This window comes from Carettochelys insculpta, chromosome 9 (assembly GCF_033958435.1).
Source record: "Carettochelys insculpta isolate YL-2023 chromosome 9, ASM3395843v1, whole genome shotgun sequence".
In the NCBI taxonomy this organism is placed as follows: Eukaryota; Metazoa; Chordata; order Testudines; family Carettochelyidae; genus Carettochelys; species Carettochelys insculpta.
In genome coordinates, this window is record NC_134145.1 from 27,478,122 (window position 1) to 27,506,068 (window position 27,947).

At 40.8% G+C, this 27,947-nt stretch overlaps 1 protein-coding gene across 15 annotated transcripts in view; it reads left to right on the plus strand.

The window, feature by feature from the left end:
• ADGRL2 (adhesion G protein-coupled receptor L2) overlaps positions 1-27,947 on the plus strand; it is a 530,684-nt gene that overhangs the window by 489,288 nt on the left and 13,449 nt on the right. For all 15 annotated transcript variants that reach the window (XM_075002830.1, XM_075002833.1, XM_075002832.1 and 12 more), the window contains 8 exons: positions 4,054-4,237; positions 6,800-6,922; positions 7,230-7,435; positions 8,754-8,927; positions 10,446-10,655; positions 11,643-11,863; positions 13,159-13,225; positions 26,201-26,292. In XM_075002830.1, coding sequence (XP_074858931.1) covers positions 4,054-4,237; positions 6,800-6,922; positions 7,230-7,435; positions 8,754-8,927; positions 10,446-10,655; positions 11,643-11,863; positions 13,159-13,225; positions 26,201-26,292 — 1,277 coding nt within the window. The remainder of the gene's footprint in view (positions 1-4,053; positions 4,238-6,799; positions 6,923-7,229; positions 7,436-8,753; positions 8,928-10,445; positions 10,656-11,642; positions 11,864-13,158; positions 13,226-26,200; positions 26,293-27,947) is intronic.

The following is a 27,947-nucleotide window of genomic DNA, read 5'->3' on the forward strand; positions in this document are numbered from 1 at the left end:
GGACATGGCGGACACGGCGGCATGTTCAATGGCTACAGCAGTGGTCATGTGTAGAGAATTCTCGCTCCAGATGTCTGGTATCCCTAGGGACCTACAGGCGAAGATCGTGGACCTTCCCTTTGATACACAAAAGCTGTTTGCAGACTCAGCCGACTCGGTCCTCCACTCCAGTAAGGACTCGAGAGCTACACTTAGAACCTTGGGCATTTATACTCCCCCATACAGGAAGAAAAAATTTTATCCTCAGCAAACACGCTACGCTTACCAACCACAGCGTGCTCAATATCAATGGGGCTATGACCAAGGGCGCCATCAACAGCAGCAACAGTACAGAACTCCCAGGCGACGTTCTCAACAAAGCCGTACACCCTCGGGACAGGCCCAAAGGCAACAAGTTTGACGGGTATGTCGGGGGCTGCACTATCAATACCATCACTTAATGCCACTCTCATCTCATGTTCCATCATCGCCTCAGACCGTTCCACTCCCAATGGCAAAAGATCACCACAGACAAATGGGTGCTGGAGATCATAGCCACGGGTTACATGATCCCCTTCCAGTCGCTCCCACCGACGAAGCCTCCCGCCAGGCCTCACCTCAGGGACGCTGCCCATGAGGCGAGGCTCAAGCAGGAGGTGGATCACCTTATGTTCATAGCGGCGGTGGAAAGAGTGCCGGAAGAATTCCAGGGGAAAGGTTTTTATTCATGCTACTTCCTAACAGAGAAGAAAACAGGAGGCTGGAGGCCCATCTTAGATCTTCGGGTCCTCAGCTGTTACTTGCGCAAGCTACGTTTTCGGATGATCACAGTTGCCTTGATACTCATGGCACTGGACGATGGAAACTGGTTTGCAGCCCTCGACTTACAAGATGCTTACTTTCATATAACAAGCCACCCAGCACACAGACACTTCCTCCGCTTCACGGTCAGCAAGGAGCACTTCCAGTACAGGGTTCTTCCGTTCGGCCTCTCCTCAGGCCCCCAGAGTCTTTACCAAAACCCTGGCAGTGGTGTCAGCCTACCTGCACAGATGGGGTGTTTATTTTCCCATATCTGGACGACTGCCTGCTGAAAGGGGCCTCGAAGGCAGAGGTCTTACACATGATACGCGTCACAGCGGACACGTTTTCTTCGCTGGGCCTAGTTATCAACCTCACAAAGTCAAAGACCGAACCCACACAAGATATAGAGTTCATAGGGGCATGCATAAACTCTATCACATTAAGGGTGTACCTACCCGACGCCCGCTTCCGCGCCAACAGTTCTCTGGTGCAAGTCATCACATACAGCCCCACGGTGCCGGTCTTAACGTGCTTACAGCTGCTGGGCCACGTGGCGGCAGCGACATTTGTGGTACAGAATGCCAGGTTACACATGCGAAGCCTGCAGCATTGGCTGGCGAGCGTTTACAAACCAGCATCCCACACTGTCCACGGGGTGGTGTCGCCCACGACAGAGGTGCGCAGATCCCTGGCGTGGTGGGAAAAACCCCAGGAATCTGCTAGTGGGGGTGCCCTTTCACCAACCACAAATTTTTATTTTTCTTACTACCGATGCCTCCCACATAGGATGGGGAGCGCACATCGGCGACAAGGTGACGCAAGGGCTATGGTCCCCTGCGGAACAGACACTGCACATAAATATACTGGAGCTCAGAGCAGTGTTCAACGCCTGCAAACATTTTCGAGATTACCTACATGGCAAAGTAGTCGGGATCAATACCGACAATACCTCCACTATGTTTTACATCAATCGACAAGGAGGAGCACGATCCCGTGCCCTATGTGAGGAAGCAGTCTGATTGTGGAACTGGTGCATCGCCAACAACATAACGTTGAAAGCCTCATACTTGCCGGGCACTCACAACGTGAAAGCAGATCAGCTGAGCAGGCGCTTCGCACTGACGCACAAATGGCAGATCTGCTCCGATCTGCTACGGCGCATTTTTCATACATGGGGGTTTCCCCAGATCAATCTGTTTGCTACTCAGTACAACAAGATGTGTCCCCAGTACTGCTCCAGGGCAGGAGTGGGGCAGGGGTCCCTGGGGGACGCATTCATGATTTCATGGAGGGGCCCCCTACTTTACGCGTTTCCCCCCACAGCGCTTATCCACAAGGTTCTGCAGAAAGCCAGAAAGGAGAGAGCTCACATAATATTCATAGTCCCAACTTGGGATCGGCAGCAATGGCTTCCCTTGCTTCTGCGCATGTTGGACTGCCCACCACTTCCTCTACTGGTGGCGCCGGACTTACTCACGCAGACTCAGGGGTCCATAATACACCCGCACCCTCAGGGTCTGCGTCTACAAGCATGGCTAATCCATGTACGGAGGGAGTACAACAAGTCCTGGAATGTAGCCGAAGGACCTCCACCAGGAGGACTTACAAGCAGAAATGGACTTGATTTACAGCCTGGTGTTCCACCAAGCAGTTAGCTCCCCTTGACGTTCCTGTACCTGTAATACTAGAATACTTATTGGACCTCAAAAGAGGCGGGCTTTCTCTATCCTCGCTAAAGGTCCACCTTGCCGCTATATCAGCCTTTCGGCATACAGAGGAAGGGCCCACTGTATTTGCCCATCCTATCGTTACAAGGTTCTGGAAGGGGCTGGTAAACCTGTACCCTCCTCAGAAACCGCTTCCACCATCGTGGAATTTGGACTTGGTGCTCAGCATGCTGTCGGGTCCACCTTTCGAACCATTAGCCACAGTTCCCCTATGTCTCCTTACGATGAAAACAACCTTCATCCTTGCAGTTACGTCAGCCCGCAGGGTGAGTGAGCTCGCAGCGGTGATGGCAACGCTGCTCTGCACAGTATTCTCAAAGGAGGCGGTAACCTTAAGGCTGCACCCAGCCTTTGTTCCAAAAGTTTCTTTGGAGTTCCATCTTAACGAACCAATAGTTTTACCCTCGTTTTACCCGAAGACTCACAGCTCCAGCAAGGAGGCACGCCTGCATCTCCTGGACGTGAGGAGGGTGTTGGCCTTCTACATAGACAGAACTAAGTCCTTCCGGAAAACAGACAGGCTTCTAGTCTCTCTTGCTCCCAGGTCAAAAGGAGAAGGTCTCTCTTCACGGAGAATCTCAAAGCACATTGTGTCCTGTATAAAAATGTGCTACGAGCTTCGAAAGACTCCTTTGCTGGCCCCGGCCAGGGCTCACTCCACCAGGGCGGTGGCGGCGTCAACAGCCTTCTTCAAGGGCATCGCGTTAAAAGACATCTGTAGAGTGGCGACCTGGTCATCCTACGACACCTTCGCCAAGCATTATGCCCTACATCAGGTATTCGAAGAGGATACCCGTCTGTCGACAGCAGTCCTCTCGGGGGCAAGCTGCACATAAACCGATTACCCACCTCCTTACTTGGGTTACTGCTGGGTAGTCACCTATTGTGGAGCACCCACGGGGACCACTCGAAGAAGAATGAGAAGTTACTCACCTGTAGTAACGATGGTTCTTCAAGATGTGTCCCCGTGGGTGCTCCACCACCCGCCCATCATCCCCGCTTCGGATCTCTGTCTAGTGTTTTTCAGGAGCATTCGAGGTGGTTGGTCATGGAACTGGCGGGACCGGATCGCACACGTGGCCGGGGGCGCGCAGGGGAGTGACGCGCACCGGCGCATGCGCGATCCAGGAGAAACTGCGGGAAGATTTCCGATCTGTGGTGCCGGGCAAGCCCCACACCTATTGTGGAGCACCCATGGGGACACATCTCGAAGAACCATCATTACTACAGGTGAGTAACTTCTCTTTCTTACATTTCTCAACATATTAATAATGAAGTCTTCATATCCAATATGAAACTAGCCACATCTGCACTTTCATCAGTGACGGATGACATTCTCTTGATGGCTAGTGCACCTGTATTTGGCCTGGTTCAGCAAAGGGTTGGTAATATTTTTATGTGAAGGAAGTAGTTTCTGGTGCCTTTAAATCACAGTGAAACATCTTGACAATTAACTACTGCAGTTTTCACTAGATGATACATGGAAACTTTCTTCCGCTGTCTAGGGCAGTCACACCTAATGGTAATTCTCTAACAAATACAGGCAATTGTTGACACAGTGGACAACCTGCTTAGGCTGGAAGCTCTAGAATCCTGGAAGGATATGAATTCTTCAGAACAAGCACACGCTGCAACAATGTTACTTGATACATTAGAAGAAGGGGCTTTTGTCTTGGCTGATAATCTCTTAGAACCAACTAGAGTCTCAATGCCCACTGAAAACATTGGTAAGTTGATTTGTCTTCGTGTACTTTTAAGTACTTGGTATCCTGGTATGAGAAGAAAACAACTACCAAGTCGAATAGTTACATTGACTAAGAAAGCTAGATCCGCCTTCAGGGGGTGGGGGGAAGGGGGAGTGTTTGTAAATTGAGATGTTTTCTTAATTACTTAAAAACTTATTCTTCTGTAGCATAATAAATGTTATGTAAAAATGAAGTAGTTCATGCTGCAAAGGTCATCCACAATTGAAAAATCATTAGCAAAATACATGGATATGAATAGTGCTTAAATACCAGTGAATGGATTTTCTGAAGTAAGTGAAATGCTTGCTGTGAAGATGTGGAAATGTTTTCCCATTATATATAATCTGTTCCTAATGAATTTAAATTACTTTCTGAAATGTGCTCTGCCAGCTAAATTTTTTTAGGCACATAGGACATGGAACAACTGTTTATATTAAACACAACTACCTTCAGGTGAACATGTGTTCAGTGAACTTACATCTCCCATAATGCAGAATTGCTATGCTCCATAGATGGCAAAATAGCTACAGATGCTTGGAACATAATTTAGACTTTAAGTAGTGGCCCTGATGTAGGGTTCATCATTAGGGAACTACAGGTACAGATATATTCTTGTGATAGGTAAACCCAATGCTGGCACATACAATTAAAAAAGTCTTTAGTGCAAAAGTGTCAGTGAAGGGAAGTGTACGATGCAAAGTGGTAAGTCAGAGGTTTGCGGGCTGGACCAAGAGATTTGGGAATAGAAAGAAAGTTGAGAAATTTTTTGGATGGGAGTGCAAGAACAATGTGGAAGTGCTGGGTACTTTGGATCTTATAGGTGAAAGACCTCTCAATCAACTTAAGTTTTTTAATCTAGACAAATAATGTCTTAAACGTCTATTTTCACCCTGAAAGCTGCATCTTGTACATCACGGTACAAGAAAAGTACTATTGATGTGAACTGGGCACTGATAAATTCAAATTCTGGATGGCCCTTATTTTCTGCAGTAGTGGCTTTGCCTGCCTAATTATAGACCGTTCACATGAAGTGTTTACTCCTGTCACTGATTTTTCATCATCCCTGTTAAGTAGTTACAACAACTGTCATTACAAAAGTTTCGCTCCTGTATTCAGAGTTTGGATAGAAGCTGCTTTTGAAGAACTTTTGAGAGTTTGAGCTAATGTAACTGTTAAAAAATCATATTTAAAAACTGATCTCCCTTTTCCCCACCTGAAAAATAGTAAGGATGCACCCTTTGCAAATAATCTATTCGTGAGGTAACAGCTTCCTTTACAGTAGAGTGGGAGTCTAGACCCCTGATTTTCAAATGCTGATGTACAATAGTTGTATTGAACCAGTGCCCAGGAGGAGCCAAATCAAAATAACACAATGCTCTTGTGAAGGCTACTGATGTCAGTCAAGGCCTAATGGACTATCTGTGCAAGCAAAACTCCCATTAAACTAAATGGCATACAGAAACAGAGCAACCTAAGATCTTAACCTCTGAAGGGCTTGCAGCAGACTATGCCATTCCCTCTGTTCTCCACAGTTCTCCCCACTGCCACCCCATTGAAGTCAATAGTAAAAGTTTCACTGATTTCAGCAGGCTCAGGATTTCACAATTTATGCTTGCAGAATCCTAGGGCTGGAAGGGACCTCAGGAGGTCATCAAGTCCCCTAAATAATGAGCTCATTATTCAAATAAATTGTGCCCATTCAAAAACCACTATGGATCTATCATGTTTTTTGTACATTAACTGTGGTGGAGGTGGTGGTGGTGGTTTGTTTTTTTTTGGAAGCATTTGTGTTTGTCCTTCAGAGAGAAGTAAATTGAAATCAGTGTCAAATGTGATGTACAGGTGGAAATAAATACCAGATTTGAACATCAAGGCAAAGGTGTTTCTTGATAAGTGGGTTGTCCTGATCCAAGTAATTTTACCTATCAAAATCATCTAATCTTGCGAGATAATTCTATAAAACCTCACTTCTGCATTATACAAACCGGAGTTAAAATGTAAAAACTGATAGTTGCATATAAATCTTCTTAAATACTTGTTTAGCAGAACACAAAACTTCGTAAAATACATGCACAAAACCTATATTTTGGACTTTTGTAAATATAAATGCAGATACAAATAAATATACCATTTAAGAGTATCTTGCTCTTTAAAGTATTTTAGGATAGCCTCAGTATTGCATAACTGCTATTAAAAACTATAGCCTGACACTAACAGTTTATGCAGTGGACACACTTGGACTCCAAAAATTAAGCATTTTGTAAATCTAAGAATTTACAGTATTGTCTTCTAGTACACAATAAAACAAGGCGTGTTATGCTTTCACTACTGAAGTGCTTTTGCTTTGGTTTTATTAAAGATTAATGGAACTAAGTACACATAGTTGAAGCATGCCAGCATGCATCTGTCTTATAGAGGCAATCAGGACAGCAGACTAAGGAGTTTTCAGAAAGTTATCACCAGCCACATTGTAATCTGACCACAAAAAATGTTTTCTATATTTTTCCCCCCCTCTTCCTGTTGCTTTGTGTTTGGTTGGCCTAGTCCTGGAAGTTGCAGTCCTCAGTACGGAAGGCCAGGTGCAGGACTTGAAATTTCCTCAGGGCAGTAAAGGAGGCAATTTGATCCAACTGTCTGCAAACACTGTGAAACAGAACAGCAGGAATGGTAAGTTTGGGCATATAAGCAATCTAACTCCTTAAAACTATGTGGAATACATGTTTAAAGTAATATCAGTTTAAATCTTACATTTCTGACTATGTTAGTACGTTGACCAACAAAGGTAAAAATAGCTGGTCTGTTGCTCTTTCTTGCATGGAGTGTGTATAAATCATTTTTGTTGCATTTTCACCCTGCATGATGAATGTCTCTTTGCTGATGCTTTATTTTGCATTTAGACAATAGATTATTCAGCACACATTGTACTCTTCACCTACAATTCCATAACATTATAATGGGAATTTTCCTTTAATAGGGTTAGCAAAATTGATTTTCATCATTTATAAAAGTTTGGGACGGTTCCTCAGTACTGAAAATGCAACCATAAAGCTGGGTAGCGACTTCATTGGTCGGAACAGTACCATTGCAGTGAACTCCCACGTCATTGCAGCCTCCATCAACAAGGAGTCCAGCCGTGTGTACCTGACTGATCCTGTGCTTTTTACCCTGGAACACATTGATGTGAGTTATGCTAATGAATTAATAGGAAGGTCATAAAATCAGCAAGGGAGAAGAGCAAAGCAGAAAAAAAACCCACCTTCCTTCCATTTGAATTTTAAATGTTGGACTAGGTCAGAGACTCAAGTTTATTTAAGTCTATGAACATAAAATTAAATGAGCCTGGTTCAGTGATTATTAGAACTTAAGTGTATTCTTAATGAAAGCTAATTCAGTAATCAACATGAAAATGTAAATGACTCTAATTTGTTTCTAAGTGAAAATTAACTCTTACCTTAGCAGCAGGATAGAAGAATGTCAACTGTTATGACTTTGCCCATTTAAATGACACTTGGAGCACTTTAATTCCAAATCATCTTTGGGAAACCTTTACAAATTGTTCAAGTAGATTTATTCAGCAAAGAACAGTGTAGCTTCTGCAGTCCCACATATCTCAAAGTTAGCTTCCTCTTGTCTTTGTGACTGCTAAAGCAATATGGGTTATTTTTCATCATGCTCTTTCACTCTGCTGTTTTGAGTAGGTTTCTTCCTGTTCCCATGCCTAGAGACTGCGTCTAGTAAACCATCAGAACTAGCCCAGAAAAATGTGTGTAGCTTTTACTCTTTTGTATCAGGTTCTCCTTGACATAAACTTTGGTGAACTGACCTTTTTCCACTGTCTCTTATATGTAACTTAGGCCTTGTCTACACTACACGACAACTTTGATTTACTTTAGCCACGCAGATAGTGTAGCTGAAGTCGACATACCTGGTGTTAAGTAAGGTTGGCAGGATCTGCTCTCCTGTCAATGTCCACCACCTTTCTCATTTTGACCGGAGAGCACTAGGGAGATTGATCTATTGCATCTAAGCAGACAGGATAAACCAGCAGCTGGTGGATCAATCACTGCATCATCAGACCCCAGCATAGTGTAGACATAGCCTGAGGCTTGCCCAAAAATCAGAAAAGAAAACGCATGGTATTTTCAAATGGTCAGTTACAGATGAAATCCTACAGAATAAATTCAGTTTTAATTTTGCGGAAATTAAAAAATGGCTGCAATGTACCATCAGTGCATAAAATCATAAGATGGAAGTTGTAATTGTTTAAAATTGGGTCTACAGTAATTGAGATGACACGTTAAGAGTGTTTCGGACTATAAAGTCCCTTTCAAACTAGATGTCTGTCTTGTACGTGTAGTCCACAGCTTTGCTGATGAAAAACTTTATAGTCCGAAACGTGCAAAGTTTTATCTAAATTACCTTTTACATGTATTGAGCAACTGCTATTGCCATCTCAGTGTCTAAAATCCTAATTTTATTTTATCCTTTTATCCGCCAGCCTGACAATTATTTCAATGCAAATTGCTCCTTCTGGAACTACTCAGAGAGGACTATGATGGGGTACTGGTCCACTCAGGGCTGCAAACTTATTGACACAAACAAAACTCATACCTCTTGTGCTTGCAGCCACCTAACAAACTTTGCAATCCTTATGGCCCACAGGGAAATTGCGGTAAGTAAACATAGTTCTAGTCAGTAGAGAGAAAACAACTTTTCAAGGTTTGGCTTTAATTTGTAGAAGAATGTGAAGTTTCAGATGCTTATCCAAATCTTAAAATATCTCTGCGCATTTCCAACTTTTACTCATCACTTCCAAAGCAGCAGCATCTTAATATCTTTCTCCCTCTTATGTAGACCTGATCATATGATGGGAGGGGCTGAGGGGGATTAAAAAATGTTTGTCACAGTCTTGTTTTTGTTGAATTTTTCTGACCAAATGTGTGCTTTCCCACAGCTGGACATGTTTCTGGTCCTTCTATTCAACTTCTAGCCCCAGGTTATAACATATTCCCAGATAGAGTAGGATGTGAATTGGGTGAAGTTGGCATATTCTATGCCCTTCCTTGGAGGCCTGAACACAAGCTGCTATACTAGTGATTGGCAGCATTTGGCACACAGTCCATCAGGAAAGCCTGCTGGCAGGCCACAAGACGTTTAGTTTATGTTGACCTTCTGCAGGCACGTGTGCGCATGCACACACGTGCTCCCACTGCCCAGCATTTTCCTGTGGCTGTGGTTTGCCATTCTGACCCATGGGAGCTGTGGGAAGCAGTACAGACCATAGGGGCACAATGGGCCACATGTTGAAGGTTGCTGATCACTGTGCTATACTAGTGATGAGGTGAAGCAGACTCTTTGAATGGGTTCTTCACGCTTCCCTGTATTACAGAACTTTGCTGTCGAGCTGCATGCCCAGTTGCTTACTAGGTCTCTAACGTTTCAGAGCATGTGACAACTGAATGGCTCTGGGAATTCATGTGGACATTGTGTACTTTGAAGAACAGCTAAATAGGGAAGCCCAAGAGTGCCTGGATATATAAACGTAGCAGCAGCAGCATAGCCCAGCAGCAAATGATGCCAGAGAATTGATAAGCTATGCAACCAATATAAATCAAACCTGGAGACGACAGAATTGTCCTTACTTTCACTGGCCAGGTTTCTGAACCAGTCTTTATCTGAACATGAGGTTTGAGTTTGGGTTGTATGTTGAAGGGTCAAATGAGGTTTGTTTGTGTTTTTCTGATTTCTTCTTCATGAATTTGCACGTATGTCCACTCAGGCTTTTTGGATCTGGAGTTGCAGGTTTGTAGGAAAGAACCATATTTTTGTCTTTCATTAAAAGAATTGTTTTCCCCTGTAGCTGAACATGCTTACATCAGTACTTTCATGGTACAGGCCCATTTTTCACAGAATTTTCTTCAAGTTTACAGGGCATGAAAAAAAAAAAAAGCTAAAAATATTGTGTGTTCTAGCTTAGATTTTCATCTCTGTGGTCTCAGAGCTTCCTTATTTGCAGTCACACTAACCTTGTTCACTTGATACGGATGACATCAGGTTGACAAGATAAACAGCATTTGTCTTCTGTCACCTATAAAATATCTTTGGAATTTTCTAGCTGCCACCTGTTAAAATGATCTGTGCATCCTGGTAAGTGGCCATATTAATTTTCTCCATTCTTGATTATTTTCAGTACAAAGATGGAGTACATGAGCTACTCCTTACTGTCATCACGTGGGTGGGAATTGTCATTTCCCTTGTCTGCCTGGCCATCTGCATCTTCACATTCTGTTTCTTCCGTGGCCTACAAAGTGATCGAAATACTATTCACAAGAATCTTTGTGTCAACCTATTCATTGCAGAGTTCATTTTCCTAATAGGCATCGATAAAACAGAATACAAAGTAAGTCTGTGTGCATATTGATTTCGTTCCCTGCAAATGACGGTTTGAAATGGAAGTGAATCTAAATATGACACCACTGCCAAGCTTTCAAGGTTCTGTATGTAAATGATACAACAACACTGGAATAAAGGGTGTTAGAAAAGATTAAGACAGACATGTTCACAAATAATATTTACAGGCATCAAAAATACCATTGTAACTTCTATTTTCCTGTTACAGGGAAGTAGCATTTTTCCATTAAGAAACGTGTTGACAAAGATAGGTGATTTAAAGGGTACTTCTCAAAGTGTTGCTAAAATTAAATGTACCAGAGACACATGAAGTCTTTGCACCAAAGACCCTATGAGTGTGTAATGCAACTTTTTGAAGTTGGATGACATTCATCCCATCATTCAGAACTCAGAGTGTGGCTTGGAATTTCATTATTTGGTAGACTTCCATTCAGAAGTCAACTAGACAGGAATGAATCTATATTGGCTATTGATACAACAGCAGAACTTAATAGCAAAAGCAGTTATTTTATGTTAAAGGAGGTAGAAAATTCTGATGGCTGTGTAAGAATTTTAAACAGAAGATATAAATAATACGTCTAGAACCAACTCTTCTTTATCGGTCTTCATGTACCAAAATCTACAATATTAGTTTTGCAGCAATGTTAACATGTCAGTGCCAAAATTAAAGAGTTGCTTTAAATGCCATTTAGTCCGCTCTAGTAAAGAATATTAATAAGTTGTTTGTGTCTTAATGCACATAGTGCAATTGAGTAGATTTAGCTACTGTGGACAGAGCATATTCATAACATTTCTGAATATCTATGGTTATGGTTTTAGCTAGTGAAAATTACTCTGGATTTGTGGCAGGCCTTTGGTTGGAATCTATTTAGTTGCTACCTTCATAACAGAATCGTGTACTGTTTCATGTGCAGTGTATTGAATTAGAGAGGAAGATTTTGGCAGACTGTATTTTCATGTTTCTTTTTCTTTGCAGATTGCATGTCCAATATTTGCAGGCCTTTTACACTTTTTCTTCCTGGCAGCATTTGCCTGGATGTGCCTAGAAGGAGTACAGCTCTATCTCATGTTAGTAGAAGTATTTGAAAGTGAATATTCTAGGAAGAAGTACTACTATGTTGCTGGCTACCTCTTCCCTGCCACAGTAGTTGGTGTCTCAGCAGCTATTGACTATAAGAGCTATGGAACAGAGAAAGCGTAAGTAATTGCAAGTGACCTAAGTGTTTTTCAAGTGTATAATTTTTTAAAGCCTGTTAGCTGTCATAGGGTGCCTGACAGACTAAAATAGCATCTGAAAGCTTTATTGGTAAGAGAACGGCAATGCCATGCACAAATTACAATCAAGTCTTTTGTAATTTTCTAGGTTCAGAGGATTTGTCCTCTGGAGAGGCAGATTCTAAATTATGGTCTTTCTCGTAACACAAAAAGATTGACCTGAAATAAATTGAAAAAGTAAATAAATTTTTGGCCTCGAATGCATATTAAATAAAAATTCTTCCGAACTTAGTATCTGACAGGTTTAACCACCCTGTTTTAAGCTAATGGTTCATTAGAACTCTTTGTTCAGATGGCCCTCTGGCTAACTTTTTATTCTGAATTGTAACATCGCAATATCCCAAGCTATAGGTTTCACTTTGATAGTACTTTATCAGAGGGGTGGAGCAGGATTATAATTACCCATTGCCTTTATTTATAAAAATACAGATGTTTATAGAAAGTGACAGAAGGCAGCCATTCAATGTTTCTGAGGTTTTGAATTGCTTGAGGCATAGATTTGCCTTCCAGTGGTGTTTTTGTTTTGTTGTTTGATTAAATTAGTTACAGTATAGGAAGATATTGTTGACTTCTAGAAAGCTGCTTGATTTTGCTGCTGATGAAAGACAAATAAAAGAGATTCGGCAGGGAGATGGGTTATATGAAAAATGAACTACTAAGGTGAAGTCATGCCAATAAATTTATGCATCATTTAATTTAATATCAGATATGTTTTTCCTACTATTCAACACCCAAATGGGATATTTTATTTATAGCATACTATTTTGCATAAAAATATGACATCTGAACATTTTCTATCTTTAATTCCTCAAGGATCAGCTCTTTGCTCATGTTTTGAAGTTTAAGGCAAATTTTCAAACTTACGTGGAAAATCTATGAAAATAAAACATTTACTGATGTTGAATTTCATCAGTCCATAGCAAAAACTGAGGGAATCATAAAAATTTTTTTTTTTTAAATAAGAACCAAATCTGTTAGTTTTGGTATGTAAGGAGAACTCCTGAGCAGGTGAGGAACAACCTTGTTACAGAAAACTAAACAAAACAGCGGGGGCGGGAAATGGACGCGATTAAGATGATACTCTTCACTGGTGGTGTCTCGTGTATTCACCGTGAAGCACCTGTTCAAGGATTATTTAAGATGGGTTTTGCACTTTCCGTTTTTACAACTCAGGAGACAAAATAGTCATTTAACTTTCATTGCCTTTTTCCTCACAGTTGCTGGCTCCACACAGATAACTATTTTATCTGGAGTTTCATTGGACCTGTTACCTTCATTATTCTGGTAAGAGTGCTTTCCTTTTTCTCTCTCCCCTCCAAAGACCCCTTCACATTTCTGTTCTTTGTACATGAGCAATAGTGTTGTGAATGTTGAGCACTATCAGTCATTACAAACCCTGCCCTCAGAGTTTTGTGTGAAAATTCTTAAGGCAAATTTGTAAGGGGAACAAAGGATTGAGAGGAATATTTAAAAAATATGTTTTGACCAAATTATCATGCTCCAAATTCAGCTGGTGCTGCTTCACTTCTTTTTGTCTGTTATTTTAATATTGTAGGTCATATTGGTATGGTTGTCACTTGACAGATCAGTATAGTAGTAAATACAGGTTTGCAAAGGGTCTTTTATGGTAGCAACTGTATACTGAGTCAGGTTTGCAAATGTTCACAAATTGTAACTGAATATTTATCCAGCAGACTGAAATGACTCAAACAGAAGTTCTAGTCCTCTGGGTAAATAGTTCAATCATTTTGTATGCATGCAGTGTTTTTCCCATATGTGCATATGTTATGTGTACTGTGCATAATGCACGTATGATTTATATAACTAATATATTGTGAACCCAGTAGAAAATCCACCTGAGTCATTCCAATCAGTTATGGAAATACTGTGTATCTGATTAAAAATCCAGTGGTTAATCTATTCATTATCCAGTCAGAGAATCATTTCAGTCTTCAGAATAACTAGAACACGGATATATATTTAGATACGAGAAGATCTGCTGCATTTATTCTGTAGGTAAATGAGAGACTTCACAATTTTGATATTTTAAAACAGCAAAGTGGGTTTTATTAGTATTTCTGGGAACCCAAATCCCATGTTACAGCAAAAACTGACAAAAGCCAGGAAATACAAGTTGAGCTGACACACCTTCGCTATTTTCAAGCTTTGTACTTATGTATTCTTTCATCCTCAAGGATAGTTTGTCCGCCTTAATTTTTGAATTCTTGCCTTTTATTGATACACTAAACACTGCATTATTTAAGCACATTTCTTGTATCTTATAATTTGCACTACCCCAAAATATGTGAGAAAATTGGCACATTTTGAATCTATGAATTACAGTGAAAAGGTATGCCAGCCCATCCTGGATAGGTAGGGTTGTAAGGATTTGATTTTTATCCAGTGTTGGTAAAAAGTGAATTTCACTGAACACACAGACAATTGAAAAATTTCTATTGATGATAAACAAAATTTGTAGATAGTCAAAATACTAAACACTTTGAGGACTGAATTGACTTGGAGATAATTACTTCATATACTTGACACGTAATGTTGACAGTCTGGTTTTAACATTTATAAAGCTTCAGCATCCTGAATTTCTATGTCTACTGTGATTAAATATTTTATTTTATGACCTCCTCCATAATTTCTCACATCTGTAAATATTTAACAGGTAAAAATAGGAAATATGCTTCAAAATAAACATCAGAATTTGTTTCAATTCTGGGAAGCCTATTGATATATGATTTATGATATGATTTGTTCTGTCTTAAGATACCATGCTGCAGTATCTCCAGATGTAGTTAGGACAGTTCTACTCTGTTAGAAGGCTACCTTGGTTACAAAAGGGTTAACCAATTGACTGTGAACACTTCAGAAAGGACAAGTGCACAACGTGCAAGTAAATGCTTCATTTTGAAGATGCAGTAACAATGCTGTAAGGGTTTTCTATGTAAAATTTCTTTCCTCAAACGTCAAAATTCATGTATGTATGTACAGAGACAGAGAGAGAAAGGAGGATAAGTTTCCTTGAGGCATGTGGAATGTGGTTAGACAGCTAGGAATGTAGTGCAAATTTTAGTCTATTTAAATATGTTTAAAGTAAAGGAAATCTCACCCACTTTGGAACTGGATTTAAAACTAAGCCTTCAAATATATTTAAAAGGCACTTCAGACATTTTTAATGTCTCTTCCAATAGGAGAAGTTCTATATATGACTCTGGGATCATTTAAAGAAAACTGTTCTAAGTCTGATGTCATACAGTTCAGCTATTCGGAGCTTTAGATTCTGGTTGTAAGTGGGTTTTATTTGTTTTTGTTTAACGTAGTATTATAAGCGTTTTCTAGGTCATGCCTCTGTATTTTATATAACATTTCACTTGCAGGGGGGCCAGAAGGTGGCTTTTCTGAGGCCATTTGTGTTTCCTTATTACCAGGTCAGTGTGAGAACAGAGATGAAGGATATTTAAATTATATTGACCATGTACAGTAAGACTCTGCTATTATTTACAAGCCGTGGCATTATTACCCTCCAGTAAATGACTTAGACTGAGTGGCTAAAGGCCTTTGGGAATAGTATTCCCAACTTCACAAATACGAAGCAGCAGGTAGCAATCACAGCAAAGTTCCTGGGAGTAATTCTTCTCCTGCAGTTTCTTTGCCCTCTAATCGTCCAACTGAGATAGAAAGAGAAAGAGAGGCAGATAAGTAATGGCTAAAAATATCTCATGTGCAAGCAACATAACCAGAGAAGAGCCATGTCTGTAGAGTTTTCTTTATCAATGGCATGAAAGAATTTAATATGAGTAAGCTTTTGAATATCTGTTGCAAGTTTACACACTCTGTTCAGATGTTTATTAATTAAATAATATGCATGTTCTTAGACAATATTGTTTGATGTTCTGATTTATAAGGTTTTCTCTGTGGTTAAATCCATTTTTCCAATTGCATTAAAACTATTCATGACAATGTGGGGATCTGTGAGGGAAAGCTGCTTTCTGAGGAAGACAGAAAACTTTCAACTTCAGTATTTCCAGACTCTGTAATGCCTATGGGCACCAGGGTCATTATATCTATGAGAGAAGAGCTTGTAAGTAATGAGCGGTGGGAAACCATTAGTATGCCTGAAATGGTTTAACGAAAGCTTGGATCATGACACATCAGGAGCTGTTCTCATCATTTGGACAGTTCCATCTGCATCTTTAATAATTAATTCAGTTCAGTAAGAGTTCAGCTTGCACACTCATTTAGAAACCTCCTTCAGAGAACACCTCTTTGGCTGCCAGTCCCACAGAGAAATAGGCTTCTGCATGGCTAAGAGCGAAGATCTGGAGCTACATGAGCAGTTTTAGAGCTGCATTTGCCAGGTAACAAAAGCTCCAGGGAGGACAAAAAGGGTCAGAACATGTGCAGTTCAGCTAGGTTACTTCAGAGTGGTATTTCTGTTCTGTCTTATCATATCCATGTCAGCACTGCATGTTGTGTGGAATGAATTTTAAGCTGCTAAGCTCAGGCAGATATGATTCAGTTGAGCCAGTTGATGACTGTAAAACAAACAGTGTGCTCCCATCATCTGTAGCCAGAAAAGCCCAAATATTTTGACTTCTATATAGCCCTCTGTTCATGCATAGCATTAAAATGGATGAAGTTGCTTAGATTCTTGCCCAGCCAGGGTTACTGAGATATAATCCTCACAGATGGAACTAATAAATTAGCTCGGCAAAGGTTATTTAAACAAAGATTCCATAGATGTTTTGTTTAAGCACTATAGGAAAAATGTGCGGTCATTCTACTCAGACTGAAAAGTTATTACACTAGTATGCGTGTATGCATATAGCTTGGTACACACATTGTGTGTGTGTGCGTGTGCACATGTAAAAATGTATTGTAGATATGTATTTTTATACGTACACACATGGCACATTTGAAAGTGAAAGCCATGTGATAAATTTTATTTGTCACATACCTGACCATCATTTTGCCACTTACCTATCTTCTATAGGACGATGCCTAGTCTTTCAAAGTTCTCTGCAGCTGATAACAATCTTTCTTTTAAATGAACTTGTTGCCTCCTTCTTAAGGTGGCACAGTGTCAGTTTGTGCCCGGTGTGCAACGCTGGCCCCATAACACACTGAGAGTGGAAGAAGAATCTTTATTTGGCATGCCAAGTAAGGTGCAGGGGGATCTCTCCTCAAAGCCTGCACACCTTACAACAAGAAGTGAGCAATACTTATGCCTCTCTCCTCCTTTGTTCACCCCCCCACCCAACAAACCAAGGGAGAGTTTCTCATAATTCCTTATCCACGCCTCCAGCTCAAACTGAATTCCTGTTGCTCATATAACATTCCTCTCTGGTAATTCCCTATTAATCAGGAGGTAAAGTACCAATAATGTAAGTTACAGGGAGGTAGAGTTATTCAGTCGTATAGAACATGAACAGGATTTCAGTAACAAAACAATGCTGAATTTCATGAGAAAATTGAGGAGGAGTCACTAACAATGCTAAATACAATATTGAACCTCATGGGAACATCAGTAAGCATTCATTTACAAAACAATGTTTCTATGAGTACACAATATAACAGCGTTTCCCCTGCCAACAAACTTGAGACAAAAAATATTTCCCTTAAAATGACCCTGGTCTGATGTGCAGGACAGACATTATTCAGTAGTGCATCTTTTTAAGATCAATGCCTTCTGGTTTTGCAGCACTACAAATAAGACTTCTGTGTGCTGGTGGAGAGAGAGAATACTCAAATTTTATAGGGTACTGAACTTGCTGTTTGCTCTGTAGAATTCTCAGCATTTAGATCATAGAATGGCAACATTTTTATAGACAGTTTTTAAAAATGTTTGGAATTTTCTTCTTCCTAAATTTGTATATTTGGCTGGCTTTACAGGTGGTGGAGTTTTGTTTAAAAAAAGTTTTATAAGTTAATTTGCAGCTGTATAAAATGCGTGTAGGAGGACAGGAATTGTGATCTTAGATCAGACCCATAGGCCACATATCCCGTGACTCTCAATGTCCAGTATCTGATTCTTCAGAAGAAGAGTGCAAGAAACATGGTAGTGGGCAATTATGGATTAATTTACTAACATTTCTTTTTAGCATCTAGTAGTGATTTCACATTACCTCAGATTATCTGTGGACTTTCTCATTTTCCATGTAAACACAGAATTTTCAAACCTTGTTGCCTACTTGGGCCATGTCTACACTTAAAAAAGCTTTGAAATGGCCATGCTAATGGCCAAATCGAAAAACACTAATGAGGCGCTGAAATGCATGTTCAGTGCACTTCATTAGCATGCTGCTGGCCACGGCACTTTGAAAGTGCTGTGGTTTGCTCGCCTGTCGCTCATCTACATGGGGGTCCTTTTCAAAAGGACCCCGCCAATATCGAAATCCCCTTATTCCTATCAGCTGATGTTGGTGGGTTCCTTTCGAAAAGGACTGCTGTGTAAACGAGCCATGGACAAGCACTGTGCTAATGAGATGCTGAATATGCATTTCAGTGCCTCATTAGTATTCTTGGATTTGCCATTAGCGTGGCCATTTTGAAGTTTATAGTAAGTGTAGACATGGCCTTAGTGTGTGGCAATACAGCAAAGTTATTTTGAAATAACAGACACTATTTTGAAATAGCTTGGCAAGTGTCTACACAATGCAACTTCTATTTCAAAATTATTTCCAAATAGTGGATGCCTCACTTCAAATTTGGTAACCTCATTGTGTCTATGTCTACACTAGCCCCCACCTTTCAAAAGGGGATGCTAATGAGATACTTGGCAATACTAATGAGGCACTGCCATGAATATGCAGCACCTTATTAGCATAATGCCAGCTCTGACGATTCAAAGTGCCGCTTTCGAATCACGCACCACCCATGTAGACGAGGGTCCTTTCAAAAGGACCACCTAGTCTTTGAAATCTCCATATTCCTATTTGGTTTTAGGAATAAGGGATTTTCAATGTCCAGGGGGTCCTTTTGAAAGGCCTCTATCTACAAAAGTAGCGCGCGACTTGAAAGTGGCACTTTCGAATTGCTGTGACCAGCATTATGCTAATGAGTTGCTGCATATTCATGGAAGCACCTCATTAGCATCTGCCAAAGTGTCTCATTAGCATCCCCCTTTCGAAAGGTGCGGGGGCTAGTGTAGACACAGCCTGTGTGAGGAATGGCAGCTATTTCAAAATAGGTTTTCTGGAATAGATTTTGTTGTTGTTTTGAATAAAGCTGCTATGTAGACATAGTATTTCAGATTAGAATCTGAAATAGGCTCCATTGTGTGTGGACATACTATTTTGGAATAAATGTTGCTTATTTTGCGGATTCACTGTAGTGTAGCTGTTATTGCGGAATAATATATTTTGAAAAAATAACTCCGGAAAAAGCTATTCTGGAATAACTGTAGTGTAGACATACCCTTAGGCCCCTAAATCTATAGAGACTTTAAAAGAACTGGCCTGATTTTCAGAGGTGCTAAGCTGCCTGCGTTCCTGAAGTTAACCCAAAGCTGGGAGTTTTTGAAAATCATCCTATAAAGGTATAGGTAATATGGCTGGAGAAAAGATAGGGAGGCAGCATTTCAGGTTTGATTTAGAATTGAAATTTGCATCAAAATCAGTGTTAACAACACTTGGATTCTGATCTGAAGAACCCAAAATCTCAGAAAACTTTGCCTAAACTAAAGAAGCCTTGTGAATTCAGCATCTCTACTGATCACAAGATCCATGGTTTTGATGGCATCAAGTGAACTTTCACTAAATGTGAAGCTGTGCTAAACTCTTAAGGGCCTGTACTGTTGTTCAGCAAAATTCTTTGCGCCTATCATCACATATTACTTGTGTAACTTGAGTTCTTTGAAATCTGTGCAAGAGAGACTTCTGTTTGTTTTAGCTTACGTTAACAACTATACCAACTTTACTTGGAGCTCATTGAAGGATAATATTTTTCAAAAAAAAAATCTAATAGCAGGAGTTTAGTAACAGATAACTTTATTTTTATTTACGGGAGGATTTCAAACTTTGAAAGATGAAACTATTAACTCAAAGCTTTGGATGCTCATGGTTTTTCTGTTGTGGAAGAGGAGAATATATATACATCAAGGAGTGATTTATAACTCTAAATGAATAAATAGCTGAATGTAGGTCAGTGTGTGAGCTGCTTGAGCCAGGTAAAAAATTTGTTGGCAGGTAACACCGTTGTGAAAGCAAAAAGCATCATGTCCATTGGTTGACTTGTTCTAGTGCAAGAGAGTCCCATTTTTAGAGGTGCATATACAAAACTCACCTTGCCATTTGATAGGCTTCCGTGGATTTTATGCTTTGCAATATGGTTTTTAAAAAGTTTTCTATTGATATTAAGAAATTCAGAAATTAAGATCCCTCTTTCTAAAACAACTGTGAATGTATTGAATCAGCTAGATAACAGCTGATATAAATTAGTGGAAAGGAGGCATAAATACCTGGTTTGTTTCATCTCTTGTGCATATGGGTACATGTATATAAACCCACCTCCCTCAGTAGGAAAAGGAGTTTGTCATTTATTATAAAAGTAAATATGTCCCCAGCCCTTTCTTCTTGGTGTACTATGTAATAAAATAAATATACCCACAACAGCAAATTATTTAAAAAAACTGAACCTCCTTTTTCATGATAGGAGGTGGGTGACATAAAAGTGGATGTTTTTCCCCAAGATCAGCTCTCTGCCACTTAGTTTTTCCACCGATAGACCGATTTTCTGGTAGTTACAGAGTGCATATACAAAGCCAATGTTTTTTAATCCTTTCTCAGATGGTGAACTAATGTTCTTTTGCTGATGTTTCAAATTATATCATTTTTCACAGAGATTTGGAGAACAAGTATCATATGGTCGGTTGTCATAGTTACTTTGCCTTGAAAGTGCAGTACTTTAATGCTTTTTATTTTTGAGGTTTGTTTTCTTCTGCTATGATAAAACTGTATCATCTTAGAAAAGTTCTGGGCTCATTTCAGTTTTGTTTTCTAAATGTTAATGAATGTTGAGATGTTTTGCAACATTAGCCCCCTGTTTTTGCAATGATACCCCCAAAGGGAAAACCTGAATGAAGCCTTGTTGCCTTACGGAAACTTTGTGTGGGTTCCGGGGTATGGACTTGACTGCTGAGATGTTATTACGGGTCTGGAATCTCACTATATAAACACAGACTCATATTTTCCCACATTTTAGATGCCTAACTGTCAATTAGACTCCTCATATGCAAAGACTCTTTGGGTGAAATCCTGCCAGTCTTCCTCGAGTCCTGGTCCCTCTGGGTATTCACTGTAGGAGGTCAGAATGGGACAGTCTTCAATAGTAGTGTTCCTTGGCCTGAGCCTTGGCCGTTCACCTCAGGTTCTCAGCAAAGTGTTAAGGGCTGGCATGGACCTACTGCCTCTGTTAGTCATGGCCTTGGATGGGATCCTCTTGTGTTCAGAGCCTTCTAGCTTGCTTAAATTTCTAACAAGTACAGCTGTACAGCTTACCATTTTTAATTGTCCTAGTATTTAGTTAGGGAATAGTTTTTAGTCACAATTAGTGAATGGGCATTCTCCTGTATATTTCCCAACAGTCAGGAAGTCTCAGGCCACAGGCCTTATTTCACCTACTTGTGTGTCTTACCAGTAAGCAGCCTGCAGGAGAACTGCCTCTACTGCTGCATTGAGCTCTGCCATTCCTTTCCCCCTTGGACTAGTCAGTCTGTAGGCATTCTGTGAGACTTCAGTCAGATCAAGGAAGCTCCTGCTCTCCACTTCACTGAGTGGAGCCTGGCAGGCTCAGGGACTCTGCAAAGTGGAAGCATGAGGAAGATAAGGAGAAACACCCCCATAAGAAGGCAAACAAAGTGTCTCGTAAGTCCTCAAAGAAGAAAGCTGCTTCTTCTCTTCACTCAGGACTGCAAGAGACTCCATCACACACAGAGGGTGCTCTTGACATTCACAAGAAGCGCAAGCCAGCTCTGACAATAATGGTGGCTTCCAGTTTTCCAAAACCATTCCCAAAAGGGGTACAAAGAAAGCAAAAAAGTGCTCAGCCTCTGCCCAGGCAGAGCTACATTGCATGCCTCAGATCACATATGGATGACTTCTTCCAGTGTTCTTATGGTCAGAACTTGGTGTGCCCTAGTCAAGGATCATTAAAACTCTACTTTCCACAGAAAATTAGAAGGAACATTGGTCTCTCTACTCCTCAGAGAGCTGAAAGTAAGCGTTTTGTCCCTCTCGAAGAAGGCAAATATCTTTTTGTTCTGAAACCAGAACACTCTGATTGTCAAAGCTGACATGGGGCAGAAGAGCTAACCAATCCAGGACCATTCTATCAGACAAGGACACCAGAAAGACTTTTTCTTACTGGGTCTACTTTTCCATATTAAGAACTACTGGATGCTTCTAGCAAAATATACCTTCATGAACTACAACAAGAGTTGACCAGTAAATTACCTTAGTAATGTTAGGTCCCAGTTCCAGGCTCTTCTGGAAAGCTAATGTCTGGGTCATCCTTTCAAGTGTCATTGGACAAAGCAGACACAGCTTCCAGTTCAGTGGTGATGTCAATAGATATGAGACAGGTTTCTTGGTCTTCTCCCACCTGCCTCACATATAGTGAACATCAAGTTGGACAAGGCAATACTGATTTTAATAATACCACGGTGGTCATGACAGTCCTGGTGCATCATGGCTTTGCAGATGTCCACCCACCACTACATTTACTTACTGCTGTCTACAAATCTACTGTTACAGAATGGAATCAGGAGCAGTCATCCCTATCCAGTATCCTTGCATCTGGCAATGTGGGATTTTGGGTGGGGAATGGATTTAGAGAGATCCCACTCAGAGGAGGCCCAATCCACCAATCTCAGTTTCTGGAAACTCTCTCCTTGAAAGTCTTATGCTGCCACATGGTTGTGGAATTTCCATCACTGGAGATTTTTATGAGCAGGTTAGAAAACTACATGTCAGGGATGATTTAGGTAATGGTTTTAGTCCTGCCTAAGTGCAGGGGAGTGGAGTAGATGACCTCTCTGAGATCCCTTCTAGTCCTGTTATTCTATGGAAGCAATTCTTCTTGTGGTTTCAGAAGTATCAGTTGTCTCCAGAGAAGTCAAAGATTCCTCTTATCCTAGACTCTTATCCTCTTCTTGAAGCCATCAGTCCTATCCATCAGTTCACTGCAGATATATTTAGCAGTCATTGATGCCTATTGTCTCTTTCTAAGAGTGGAGAACTACTTTGTTTTAGTCTATCCAACAATAGTAAAATTCTTAAAAAGCATGGCCAGAACATTCCTGACAGCATAAAAGCACATGCCTGCTTGGGATGTGAATCTGGTGCTGTTGACTTTTCCATTTGACCTCTTGGTTTCCTGCTCCCTCATACACTTAGTTAGGAAGGTGGTTTTCCTACTGGCCATCACTTCAGCCAGGAGAGTGTGTGGACTTGGGGCTGTATGGTGACCCCATCTTATATGATTTATCAGACGCACAAAATATCTCTTACGACTGCACCACAGGTTAATTTCCAAAGTTCTTTCTGATTTTTACTTGAAGCAGACAGTCCATCTGTATTTTAAGCAAAGCCTTGCAGAGGACAGAAAGCTCTACTCCCTAGGGCCATGTCTACATGGACAGCCTCTGTCGACAGAGAAACCTCGGTAGTACCTCTGTTGACAGATAACATCCACACGCAAAAGCAGATTGAAAGAGCAAGCCACTCTGTCAACAGAGGGCAGCCAGACTGCCCTGCCCTCTATCGACAGAACAGCTGACCAGAAGCTCTGCAAATAGGGCTGCCCAGGGAACCGGAAGCCCTCTCTGTCAACAAAAACGTCTACACAGGGACTGTGTCAACAAAACACTGTCAACAAAGGCGTTATACCTGATCAGGAACAGGGATAATGCTACTGACTGAACAGCTGAGTTTTGTTGACAAACTCTATACAGAGCGCTTTGAACTGTGTAGATCATGGGTGTCCAACCTTTTGGCTTGCCTGGGCTGCACTGAGTGAAGAGGAATTGTCTTGGGCCGCATATAAAATATATAATATGGTTAATGTATATAAATCACATAATAATGTTAAAAGTTTATGATCTTGTGGGGCCGCATTACTAGCTGTCCAGGGCTGCATGCGGCCCGCGGGTTGGACACGCCTGGTGTAGATGCTCAGCAAGTTTTTGTCGACAAAAGCCCAATTTTGTTGACAGACACTGCCTGTGTAGACGTGGCCTAGACCCATGCAGTCCTTGGATTTTTTTGTCTATGCAGGATACAGCCATTTAGAAGATCTGCAAGATTAATAGTCATCTTTGCTGAGACACTGAAAGGAAAGACAGTATCTTCTCAGGCACATTTAAAATGGATCTCCAGCTAGAGCCTCTGCTACCAGCTTGCAGAAGACCTTCCTGCCCTGTATGCCTTGGCTCATTTTACTAGAGCTCAGGCTGCCCTTGTTGGCCTTCCTCCAGGGAATCCCAATCTCATGAGATCTGTAGGGTGGCAACTTGGAGCTCCAGTCACACACCCAGCAGGCCCTCTGCTCAGATGGAAGAGTCAACATGTTCCTTACCTTATAGTCACTGGAGTTCTTCAGAATATACCTCCGTTACATTTGTGCAGCACAATGCAAAATTTGTCCCAGGAACGGAACATCCAGAAATGACCACAATAACCTAATGCAGTGTGTCTCAGGCAGATCACAAAAACACACTGAAATCTCTGACTCTGACTCCTGGTTTATGCCCATTTCATCAACTGCTTCTGTTCAGAGGCTCTAACAACAGTTAAGTGTCACTCCAGATGGCTATTTTTGTCAAGTGGCCTAAAAAACTGGCTTGAGATCACTGTTTCATTTCACATGGGCTTCCATGGAAAATGTAATAAGTGCTTTGATAAATTTCATACTTTTTTGTACAGTAAACCCTCACCACATAATTTTGAATTATGCGTAACTGTCATTAACGTGAGTTAGGTGGAACTTTGAAATCCTGCTCTTCAACCCTCCCCCCACCACAGCCCTGGCTCCGCACCCCACAACCCTGCTCAGCCCCTGCTCCCTGGTTCAAACCCCCCCCATCAGCTCACCATCTCCATGCAGCCCCAGTTCAAATCCCTGTGCGCAGCCCTGGTTCTGTCTCCCAGCCACAGTTCAAACACTTCATGCATGGCTCCAGTTCAAACACCCGCGTGTGGCCCTGGTTCAAACCCCCCATCGTCTGGCTCACCACCCGAGCAGGGCTCTGGCTCTCACCACCCCAGGCACATGGCTCTAGCTCAACCCCCACCTCTCCTCCCAGCATGTCCAGCTCCATTCCACTCCACACCCACCTGCAGCCCAAACCCACCCTAGGCTTAACCCCTCTGCTCCCAGCCCAGGATTTACCTTGTAAAAGGAGCTCCAGGTGCTCCTGCTGCAGAACGTGTTTTCCACCAGGGAAAAAGCCACCCCCAACGTATGCAAAATTTGGGTTAAGCGAGAGTGCGTGGGAACAGAACCCTCATGTAAATCAAGGGTCTACTGTACTTGGCTACTTTCATTATCTTCCACCCTGGCATGCACGACACTTCAGACATCAGCACAGCCAGCTTGTAATCTAAATTAAACGATATTCTGCCAATAAAATGGATGGAGAAAGGAGGATGTGCTACACAATGATTTAAATTGTGTTCTTTCTGTGTCTGCTAGATTTTTCATTTGTTACAGTGAAGCAATTTTTAAAAATTGTTTTTCCAACCAAGACGAGAGCTCGGGGTCAGGAGGAGTGAAGAAGGGCAGGTGTAGAAGGGATGGAAGAGGAACTAGTGAGAGGAAGAAAGGAAGGATGGAATGATGGCAAGTAGGAGGAAGAGTGGTGGCAGCAGGGATAAAAATGAAGAACAAAATGTGTGTGGTTGTGGTGGGATGAGTGGAGTAAGAATAGGGAGGGTTGTGGGTGTTTTTGACTTAGTGTGCTTTTAAATAGTGATGTTTAGTGGGGCAACCTTCAACTAAAAATGTCAAATTCAGACCAACACGTTAAATAAGGTAATGCAGGTTGTCTGAGAAGCTAGTGACTTGTGGTGAGGCTAGATTCTGGGTAAAATTGCGACTTTGAAAATGTTTCCCCTTGTCCGTATTTGAATCACCATTGTAGGGGTGAAACAGTCAAACTGTCATAGGTGTTTTTTTTTCCCCCTGTCAATAACATCCTCATTACTCAACCTGTTACTTAAAATTGTTTAATTTCTTTCTTATCTGTTTTGACAGCTGAATATTATCTTCCTGGTGATCACATTGTGCAAAATGGTGAAGCACTCAAACACTCTGAAACCAGATTCTAGCAGGTTGGAAAACATTAAGTAAGTGCTTTGTGTTCAAGTATGAGAACTGTGATTATTTTCTGATTACTGAACTGATTGAAAGCTCCTCTCCATTAGGAACACATGGCTCTGTCTCCCAGCAACTAAAATGGTCTGTTGGAAAGGAACAGTACCAATCCTGCTTTTGTTAAATTATTACCATAATGCCACAGACATTGGTCAAAATTAGGTAAATTCAGCCTGGAATTAGTGCCAAGAAATTATTTCAGTATCTTCATGGAAGAATGTGGTAATTTCATTTGCATTGAGTATTAGTTCAAAATGATGTTCCTTGTTTCCATGGTTAATATGATAATGTTAAGTTTGTTTTGTTAAATAGCTTTATTTTAGGGGTTCTGAGACGTTTTCATTTGTTACTCAGTCTTTCCAAGAGAAGTTATTCCATTACTATTGTTAACTTGAAGATTATCTGTTGTTTTCATGCAATTTGAATACGTTTGATTTATCTGTGTGCTATATTTCAGTATCCCTTTTGGAGAGTAATGGAAGTGTTATGTAATAAAAGAATCTTACAGTTGTTGCTTTGTTTGACAGTCTTCTAGAGTATTCTATTTAGTGTTTAATTTTTTTCCCCCCAAACTGAAGGCTGTTGCTCTGGGATGGTATAACTTAGAACAATAAGGGTTGCTTGTGAAAAGGCCCTATGAATTTATTTTAATACTGAAAATGGCAAAGACAGGTTTATATTAAGGTTAACACTGCAAAGAAGATGCTATAGATAGGTCAGTATCAGCTTCATTGCATGTTGCATGATGAGAGAGAGCGCTAATCTTTAGCATCTCTCTCTTTTCTTCCTTTTCCTCTTTCTGTCTTCTCATCCACACCAGTAATTACCGTGTTTGTGATGGCTACTATAATACGGACTTACCTGGGTAAGATAGAACCCTACATTACCAAATTCCTAGCATGTTATTTTTAATTTTACAAACTCCGTCAATATTGTGGAGCACCTTTAATTTTAATTAACTAGTTTGGAAATATCTAATTTGCTAAAGTAGTTTTAACTTTTATATGCCTTTATGATTTTATACTGCTTGCCTCTGCACTTTGAATTTCCTAATTTTGACTAATTTGTATATAAAATACAAAAATGCTTTCATACTAATTTCTGCTACAATTCTGTCTAATAATTTTGTTTCTCTTTTCTGCTTATAATGCTTTCTAGCTATGAAGATAATAAACCATTTATCAAGTAAGATCATTAGTTAGATGTGGAATGCACCAACTAAAATCCCTTTCCCCTTCATTCTGTGCTGTTCTCTACAATTTCTTTTTCCTTAAACTAGTCATGTTGGAATCTCTCTCAAAGACTTTATTTTGTGGATGTATCCATATTTTTGTCACATTTCAGGAAGGTTCCTTCATGTGGAAGTTAGCTCACCTAGGTCTAGTTTAGCTGAATTCATAAGAACGTTAAAGCTTTTAGGTTCTAAGTTTTTACTCTGCTGTTTAACTTCTGTGTATTTGTTCCATTATTTGGTGATACGTGGAAGCACCACTGTTCAAAATATAGGACTCAGTTAGTGGTTAAACTAGACTTGTCTGTCTACTATATAAAAATACAGCTAAAGCAATGGGATAGCTGGGGCTTGTGCTACACCTTTGTATTTTAAAATAGTTTTGACACCTTGTGC